The sequence below is a fragment of the Loxodonta africana genome, chromosome 6 (assembly GCF_030014295.1).
Source record: "Loxodonta africana isolate mLoxAfr1 chromosome 6, mLoxAfr1.hap2, whole genome shotgun sequence".
NCBI lineage: Eukaryota > Metazoa > Chordata > Mammalia > Proboscidea > Elephantidae > Loxodonta > Loxodonta africana.
The window spans coordinates 5033023-5042600 of record NC_087347.1 but is presented as its reverse complement, the minus strand read 5'-3'; the positions used below and the strand labels follow the sequence as shown (position 1 = coordinate 5042600).

Here is a 9578-nt window from a genome sequence, read left to right as displayed (position 1 = left end):
CTGCCCAGGAGGCAGTAGTTGGAGTGACCGCCCTGATTTCTCCTGTCCTTACTGCCCACACCCCCATGCCTTCTTCAGCAGATAAAGAGAGCTAAAAGTTAGAGGTGGCACTACAGTATTTTATTTCAAACATAGGACATTTATTTTAAGAACTGAAGGATTCCCCAGATGGCTCAAAGAGGCTGCTCACCAAAAGGCTGGCAGCCCACCCAGAGGTGACTCAGAAGAAAAGTCTGGCAACCTACTTGCAAACAAACAGCCATTGAAAACTGAATGGAGTGCAGTTCTACTCTGACACACACGGGGTTGCTGTGAGTTGGAGCTGACTCGGCGGTACCTGGTTTGGTTTGGGCTTATTAGAACTGAAAAGTTTGAAATGTTTTATCTTTGTGTTTCTCTGAGTTAGTGGCTTCACCGTGGGCAGATTATTTCCCTTTTTTCGAAAACCTGTTTTTTTTATATAGGAGAAGGGGCCCTTTACCCAAAAGGAGAAGTTCACCGGCTCCTGTTGCCTAACAGTGTTCTTTTGAAACATGGTCACGCCCCCTTGTGTGGCTAGCGAGCTCCAACCACTAAAAATTAGAGATGGTGCCACAATATTTTATGTTAAATGTAGGACATCTAGATCAACTCGGAAGTCACTGGGAGCCTTCAAGAAAAGAACCGTCACAAAGTTCTGGCCTCTTGTTCCAGAAAAGTGATGTGGCCAATCCTGCCGGAGCCTGAGGAGTTAGGATCCCAGTTAAACCCGAGTCTCTGTGGTTTAACACACTTACGTAGTTCCCTGCACCCGTGTGTAGATACAGCCTGTGGGCTCCAGCAGCAGGGACTGAGGGCGGAGGTGGAGGCCACACTGGGGTGGGGCAGGAAGGGGACAGGGAGGGGCAGATTTGTCTGGGACGAATGTCCACTCCCACATTCCTTTCCAGACTGAGACTAGATACATTATGTTTAGATTAAATGTTCATTTATTTTATAACTTACATTATATAGATCAAACATTTTCACTACACTTGTTCTTAGCATTTTATTGATTTAAATAACGATTATGAACAAAGGAGCCCTGGTGGTGCAGTGGCTAAGCACTTGGACTAACCAAAAAGTGAGCAATTCCAACCCACCAGCAGGTGAAGACCTGGCGATCTGCTTCCATAAAGATTACAGCCTGGGAAACCCTATGAGGCAGTTCTACTCTGTCCCGTGGGGGTGCTAGGGGTCTAAATAATCAAGCTGATGGCACCCAACAACAACATCAACAATAATTGGTTTAATCTTCATAGCCCCTATAAACTAGGTACTATTATTAACCCATTTTGTTGTTGTTAGGTGCCATTGAGTGGGTTCCAACTCATAGCGACCGTATGTACAACAGAATAAAACACTGCCCAGTCCTGCACCATCCTCACAATCATTGCTGTATCCCCATTTTACAGATGAGCAAACTGAGACACACAGAGAGGAGATGTAACTTGCCCAAGGTCAACAGCTGGTACGAGGTAAAGATTCACACCCGGACAGCTGCTGACCCCCAGTCTGTGTTCCTTGTTGTCATTACTCTGTGGTGCCTGTCACTGCAGAAAACAATTGTATTCAAACACCCACAATGGTAATTAACCTCCTTGTCCAGGTTGCTTTGCCTGTTTATCTTGTATCGGTCAGAGCGCCTTATTGTGAAGCTTGGGCCTGGTTTCCCCACAGGTGCCTGATGTTAACTTCTCGATTTATTTGCTGTGCAAGTTTAAGGGCTGTTAAACTTTAACAAGTCTGCCGTCCTGGCCTGTTTTAAAAGCACAAGCTCTAACTCACAGGGCTTACTCACAAAGCTGCTGCCCGCCTATTATCTCCCTAATTGTCCGATTTACGAAGCAACGGATAGGCCAGGGCTACTGTGAAGTTATAATGGTAATGAGACTTCTGACAGTCAGTCAGCAGGAAGAAATCAGGGACAGAACTACTGAACTGGAGTAGATAAAATGTGCAATTGCTTGCAGGTGATGGGTATGTCTAAGCAGGAAAACGAATCTAAAATTTCTAAGACAGAGTTCATTCAGTAAGATGGTTTGTAACAGTATAAACAAGAATCCAGAACATTGCCATATTCCACAATAGAGACTTTTAAAAATCAATGGTGAAAAGATCCGTTCAAAGTAGCCTATAGGAATAAAGACTATGCAGGATCTGCATGAAGGTAGGAGCCCTGGTGGCGCAGCAGTTAAGCACTTGGCTGCTAACCAGAAAGTCAGCAATTCCAATCCACCAGGCGCTCCTTGGAAACCGTGTGGGGCAGTTTTACTGTGTCCTATAGGGTCACTATGAGTTGGAATCTATTTGATGGCAGTCGGTTTGGTTTTTGATTATATGAAAAAAAAAACTGTAACAATTTTCTGAAGGACTTATTAGAAGAACTAAAAAATGGAGAGAGAGATGCTTTATTCTGAATGGGAAGACTCAGTGTTAAGAGGCTAACCGCCCCCCCGCCATAGTTTATAAATACAATGCAATTCAAATAAAATTCTAGTTTTGGGGGGAAGATTGGCTTAGAGCTTAAACAAATAGACTCTAAAATCCATCTGGAAGAATAAAGAGTGAGACCAGCCAAGAAACTTTTTAAAAAGAACGATGAGGGTGATTTTCAATTTATTTTTTTTGGTAGCCTACAGATTCTTTGTTCAAACTTTTATCTCCCTATTCAAACACTTTCCGTAAGTCCTTTACTATTTCCTGATAAAGTCCAAGCTCCTTAACCTAATATTGTTAAAAAAAAAAAAAGAAAGAAAGAAAAAAGCATTATAACAATTTTGAAGGATATTCTGAAAAGCAGTGTGGTTGTGTGTGGTTGAGTCAATTCCAACTCATAGTGACCGTAAGAATGAAAACTCCATGATTCCGCCACTTGGTAAGAGCCAGTCTTTTGTTTGTTCTGTGTTCCCTTCCAGCGTCTGACTGTATGCATACATCTTTAACACATGTGTTCGTAAAGGACTTGTCTAAGGATGGGAGGAGCCCTTGTGGCTTAGTGGTTAAGAGTTCATCTACTAACTAAAAGGTCAGCAGCTCAAACCCACCAGCCACTCCAAGGGAGTACGATGTGGCAGTCTGCCTCTGTAAAGATTACAGCCTTGGGAACCCTACGGGGCAGTTCTGCTCTGTCCTACAGGGCCACTATGAGTTGGAACCAACTCGATGGCAGTGGGTTTGGTTTTTCGGTCTGGGTTACGGGGTGTAGGCAAAGCAGCATCAAGGTTTGGGCTGTTTCTACCTACTGCCTTGGTGCTGACTTTCTTGCTGTCGTCCTGACTTGATGAAACAGAGTGGGACAGGTATTAGATGACACATGCAGTGCTCTGCCCCGACCATCGCTTCTGTGTGTTTCTGCGTGGGTCTGCCAGGGTGGGATGCGTCTGCGTACGGTGCTAGGTCAGTGAGCTTCCACGCGTTGGGTGCCTATGACAAAGGTTCAAGTCCCTGCAGATCAGGAGTTCTGGTCTAGGGGCGGTGTTATCCACCAGGGGATATGTGGCAAAGCCTGGAGGCAATTTTGGTTGTCACGGCTGGGGGGTGGGGACGCTACTGGCCTCTAGTGGGAATCATTCTGCGATGCGCAGCACAGCCCCCACCACAAATAATGGTCTGGCACAGAACGTAGATAGTGCCGAGGTGGGGAAACGCCACTCTACCCTTACATTAGAGTTTCCACAGAAAGCCTAATCCCGCAATTAACACGGATGCCTCCGGCGAAGTGAAAATAAGGGAAAGGGGCTTCGGTATAATCTAAATAACTAAAATTAGGAGTCCCTGGGCAATGCAAATGGTTAATGCACTCGGCTGCTAACTGAAAGGTTGGAGGTTCAAGTCCACCTACAGGTGCCTTGGAAGAAAGGCCTGGCATTCTACTTCTGGAAAGTCAGCCACTGAAAGCCCTGTGGAGCACAGCTCTACTGTGACACACGTAGAGCCGCCAGCAGTCAGAGTCCAGAGGACGACACCTGGAGGTTTAACTAAATTAGTTCAGTCCAAAGGTCCGAAGCAGTGTGGGGGAGGCCTCAGCGGATACAGGAGGTCACACCCTCCATTATTCACAGGCAGGTAGGTGTCGGCGAGGTGGAGGGCATAAAGGTGCTTTAATTGACCTCTTTGCTGGTGCTTGGCTATGACGTGGTCAGGAGTGGCTACCTGACCTCCTTATTCCAGAATTTCCACTCTCATGCCAAACGTGTCTCCAGACTGCCATCCTTTGCTCTTCCTTAAACTTCCCTCGAAGTTCATCTAATTATCCTCATTTTTCAAAGGTGAGGCTTTTTTTCTATCACGCGTTAATGTCTTCTCTAAAGATACCCGGTCCCTACAAGTTGATGCTAAGGAAGTTTCTCCTAATTTGGTGCTTTTCTGTGGCCTAATAGTTGCTGACGTTTCTTGGAACTATGTATCAGGGGCCCGAGTGCAAAGGGGAAAAAAACCTTTATATCAGTGTGTGGGTGCGTGTTTTTAGTACTATGCTGAAAAGTGTTACCGACTTTATTTTCCCTTGGGGAGTTCTTTTTCTTGGGAAGATTAGTGTAGGCGTGCTGTTTTAGGAGTTTCTGTACCTTAGATGGGGAGGCTGCTCGTTTCTCCTGCTGCCTTTGTGTCTCCTTAAAGCTCATTAAACATTTTTGCGTCCTTAACTTTTGAATTCATCGTTAAGTGCCCTTCAATCTCCCTGTTGGCCGTGCGTAGTGTTTAAACTCAGATTAGATGGTCCCGCATCCTTCACAGGTGCCTGTCTGTGGATGACATTTGTCAATCACATTTGTGACCTGGGTGGTTTCTGGATTTTTCGGCTAGTAAAATAAAGATTTACTTCATGGTTCTGTTTGTTGGGAAGACTCTATCTTTTCTAGAATTTTAAACTCACAGGCAGGATTACTGGGCTCAAAGCCAAATAAAGTTATATTTGGAAGACATCTTGCTTTTATTTATTTTTTAGTCATTTTCTATGCCTGAGTATGTATTGAAGGATTTATTTCTTATTAGTGGGGTATTCTCTTAGGAGCCCTGGTGGCACAGTGGTTAAGCACTTGGCTGCTAACAAAAAGGTCAGTGGTTCGAACCCATGAGCTGCTCTGCAGGAGAAAGATGTGGCAGGCTGCTTCTGTAAAGATTGCAGCCTTGGAAACCCTATGCGGCAGCTCGAATCTGTCCTCCAGGGACGCTGTGGGTTGGAATCAACTGGACAATTCTTCTGCTGACTCTGGGATACAGTTGTCGAGAGTGAGGCTTTCTTTCCTAGTCTCTATCTAATCTGATCAAAAGCATCGTAAACACATCACCCTGACGGCATATGTGGATATTCTCATCTTTGCGTTAGATCCAACCTAGAGGGCTTTTCAGAGTTCAGTTCACCCTTTGTGATGAGAAATACATAATGGATTTTGGTTGCTCGCTTTCAATATTTTAAAAAATAATCTGTTGATATTTGTAGTGCATTTTGTTCATGAAAAACAATTGCTTTTCCTGAGAGGTACTTGATTGGAAGTGTTTGCGGGGTTTCCTTGGTTACCATTTAGGGGGCATGTTTCTGTGATGATTTTGGTCTGCCCTCCAGGATCCCCGATTCTGAAGGGAGGATTGGAAAAATTCATACATTTTTTTCTGGGTTTCTGTGCCTGTGTTCCTGGATACTTTTGGAGATGAACTTAATTCCAGAGTAAAATTAATTAGAAATGACTTTCAACGTGAATCCACCTCCACCAGCGGCAACATTGCTGTGTTCCCTGGAGCTCCTGGAGCCCTGTATGCAATGCTGAGCACGGTAGCCTCCGGCTGGCCAGGTGCAGCTCCTCAGCCAGGTCTCTCAGTTCTGGTCCTCCGCCTAGGCTTGCTCCTCCTTCTTCTCTGCCATCCCCAGGCCACACCAGGAGCAGCCCTCCTCTTATCTCTCTGCTCCTGGCATTCTCAGCTCCATTTAGCTCAGAATCAAACCAAACCCCGAAAGTCAACTCACGGTGCCAGCACCTGGCAGCTGCTTCCCAGCCCCCTGCCCATCACTGAGTCATCAATCTCTCTCTGCATCACTCCCACCCCCCATCTTTTCTCACTCTGCTTTGATGCCTGCCCTTCAGCCTCCAAACAGATCCAAGTCTCTTCCATCCGTAAAGAGAGGTGAACAAACGAACAAATCCCCCCACGCCCAAAGCTCTCCCCTTGGCCCCCCTTCCCCTTGGGCTGCAGTCAGCCATTTATCATACCTGCACAAATTCCAGAAAACATTTAATTGTGAATCTTAACAATAGAGTGCAATAACCGAGGGCAGATTGTCCAATAGGCAAGGTAAGCACCATGCTTACCTTGCTTACCAGATCACCTGTAGTGATAATTTCAGATATTTTCACCACATCAAAGATTCTGCTTCTAGGTATGGCTGGCATCTGTCTCTCTCCCAAACCCACAGCACCTTCCTACAGAATCAAAGCCTCTTTTCACATTTACAGTTCTGGACAAGGGCAGGTGACCCAGCTAGCACATGGGTTTCAAAGATGTGGTAAAACCCATATGAAACTGTGCAGTACACATTAGGAAGTAAGCACAAGTCAGCCCGTGCTTACCTTGCTGACTGGGTAATCCACCCCTGGCAACAACCAATGCTTCCTCAGCTGCAAATTAAAGGCTTTCTCAGACCCTGTTCTCTTTGCTCTGTCTGCCTCATTTGACACTGATATTCACCCACCTTCTCCAACCTTCCTGTGTTCTACTCTTCTCAGCATCTCTTCCCTGTCTCGTCTCGTCACTTAGATGCCTCTTATTCTATTAAATGTAGAGCCTCTTTCTTTTATTTGCATGCCACCATCTTTCTCATCACCTTGTTGATGTTGTTGGATGCTGTTGAGTAGCTTTTGACTCATAGCAACCCTGTGCGACAGAGTAGAACTGCCCCATGGAGTTTTCTCGGCTGTAATCTTTACGAAAGCAGGTCGCCAAGTCTTTCTCCCGTGGAGCAGCTGGGTGGGTTCGAACCGCCAACCTTTCGGTTAACTACCAACCACTTAATCATCACCTTAAACCAATTAATATCTCTGGTGCTAGAGTGTCTGTTAGGTTTCCTGCCACCACTTCAAATGCACTTTAACCAAACATGGTAAACATAATTAATGTTGTAGAACTGTACCTGTGAGGATGGTTGAAATGGCAAATGTTATGTTACCTATGTATTTACCACACTTTAAAAAAAAACATATGGATCACAAAAACAACAAAAGTTCAGTTCAACCAAAACCAAACTCACTACCTTCCTTAGAAAATTCCAATTAAAACGTTTCCGGTACATAACACCAAATGTGGGTGAAGTGTGCACAGCTTGACCAAGGTAAATGATGTCACTAAGAAGTACACAGGAAAAAAGGACGTTTTTGGTAAATGCTATGACATACAGCTGTGCGGCAACAACTAAAAAATGGGAGTGTGGTTACCTGTGTGTGTATGCGTGCATACAAGTGTATAGGCGAGTGTATGTCTGTGTATACATGGGCCTATGTAGATGTATCTACATGCAGGTGTGTGTATATGTAAATGTATGCATTCATATATATTCATATATTCAATAAAGCACATGGAGGCACGAGCACAGATGCTTCCTAGGCTTAACCAAACAACTTGCAGGATCGGTTTACAAGGTCTGAGGGCTTAGGACCGTAGAGTCGTGGGACAACTCAGTCAATTGGCATACTATAGTACTTAAAGTTTATGTTCTACATCTTAGTTTGGGGAGTAGTATCTGGGGTCTTAAAAGCTTGCGAGCAGCCATCTGAGATAGAGCTTTGGTGTCTGCATGTCTAGAGTAAAAGAGAAAGAAAGAAACCAAAGACTCAGAGAAGAAAGTAGTCCACAAGACTCACAGTCTGCATGAGCCATGACCTCATCTACCCCGACACCAGAAGAACGAGACTGTGCCCAGCTACCGCTACTGACTGTTTCGATCAGGAATACAAGAGATGGATCCTGATACAATGGGAGCAAAAGGTAGAACAGAACTCAAATTCTTAAAAAGTCCAGACTTACTAGACCAGTTGAGACTGGAGAACTCCCTGAGACTATCACCCTGAGATACTCTTTAAACCTTGAATCAAAACTATTCCATGAGGCCATCTTTTAGCTAACTAACAGATTGGCTCTTAAAATAAACAATATCATCTCCGAGTCCTGGGTTCCTTTTAAAGCTCATCTATGTGAGACCAAATGGTCAACATTTACTCAAAACAAAGATGAGAAGGCAAGGGGGCAGGGAAACTGGATTACTGGAAACGGGACAACCAGAACGGAAATTATGAGAAAGTTGACACGCTGTGAAAAATGTAACCAATGTCACTGAACAAATTGTGAAAAAGAAAAAATTTGTTAAATGGAAACCTAATTTTCTGTATAAACCTTCACTGAAAACACCATAAAATATTTTAATTAAAAAAAAAAAACCTATTAAATGAAAATGTGACCCTATCTGGCAGAGTAGAATTGCCCCATAGGGTTTCCTAGGCTTTAATCTTTAATCTTTACTGGAGCAGATCACCAGGTCTTTTCTCCCTCGGAGCCACTGGTGGGTTCGAACTACCAACCTTTCAGTTAGCAGCCAAGCACTTAACCATTGTGCCACCAGAGCTCCTCAGAAAAAAAAAAAAAAGTGGGGTGAATTGCTGAATGCTAGATAGTTATGAAAAAAAAAAGAGAAAAAAAATCCTAAAAGCATGTCTTGTAAAAGAAGTTTAAAATAGTTAGGATCGGGGAGCGTTAATCATCACCCACCAGAGCCTTCCATTTTGTTGGGAGAGTTGCCCGCCCATCCGTTATCCACAACACGCCCACATTCCAAGCAGCGAGCTTTATTTTTTCCCAGTTGCCATTGAGTCGATTCTGACTCACAGTGCCCCCACATACGCAGAGTACAACTGTGATCCACAGGGTTTTCAGTGGCTGATTTTTCAGACATGCGTCACCAGGCGTTTCTTCCAAAGTGCCCCTGAGTGGACTTGAACTGCCAACCTTTCGGCTAGCAGCAGAGCGTCTTAACCATTTGAACCCTCCAGAGACTCCCAGCAGTGTGCCAGACCCCAGGGCCACAGAGTAGATGAGAGCCTGTTCCCGTTCCGGAAGGGCTTCCTCGGAGTCTAGTGGGACAGACAGATCCTGAAATACTGACAGCAGTGTGGTAGCCACCGCACCAGAGGTGGATGCAGGGTGCTTTGACAGTGTGCAGAGCACTGTGAGGGCTCAGAAGGGGTGCTTCTTAGGCCGAAGGGTAAGATCAAGGAAGGTTCAGAGAGGAGAGGAACCTCTGATTCTTGAAGGGCCAGCAAGAAGACGTTCATGAATAAACATCAAACCAAAACCAAATCCATTGCCATCGAGTGGATTCCAACTCGTAGCGACCCTATAGGACAGAGTAGAACTGCCCCATAGGGTTTCCAAGGAGCGGCTGGTGGATTCCAACTGCCGACCTTTTGGTTAGCAGCTGAGCTCTTAACCCCTGTGCCACCAGGGCTCCGTGAATAGACAAATACGCCCATAAATGAAATACCACTGCTGTGATATTGATTTTTCTCCAGTTAATA

The 9578-nt window shown here is 44.9% G+C and overlaps 2 protein-coding genes across 26 annotated transcripts in view; one reads left to right on the top strand and one right to left on the bottom strand.

Moving 5' to 3' along the window:
• The window catches only part of LRRFIP1 (LRR binding FLII interacting protein 1), a 155165-nt gene that overhangs the window by 48550 nt on the left and 97037 nt on the right, over positions 1-9578 (top strand). For 3 of the 9 annotated variants that reach the window (XM_064286479.1, XM_064286472.1, XM_064286464.1), the window contains exon 1: positions 7864-7995. The exons of the other annotated variants lie outside the window; for them this stretch is intronic. In XM_064286479.1, the coding sequence (XP_064142549.1) occupies positions 7879-7995 (117 nt within the window). In that variant the 5' untranslated portion in view covers positions 7864-7878. Of the gene's footprint in view, positions 1-7863; positions 7996-9578 lie in introns of those variants that run through there. 9 annotated transcript variants of the gene reach the window in all.
• Positions 1-9578, bottom strand: part of LOC111752750 (spidroin-2-like) — a 39961-nt gene that overhangs the window by 19405 nt on the left and 10978 nt on the right. The gene's annotated exons all lie outside the window — the stretch shown is intronic.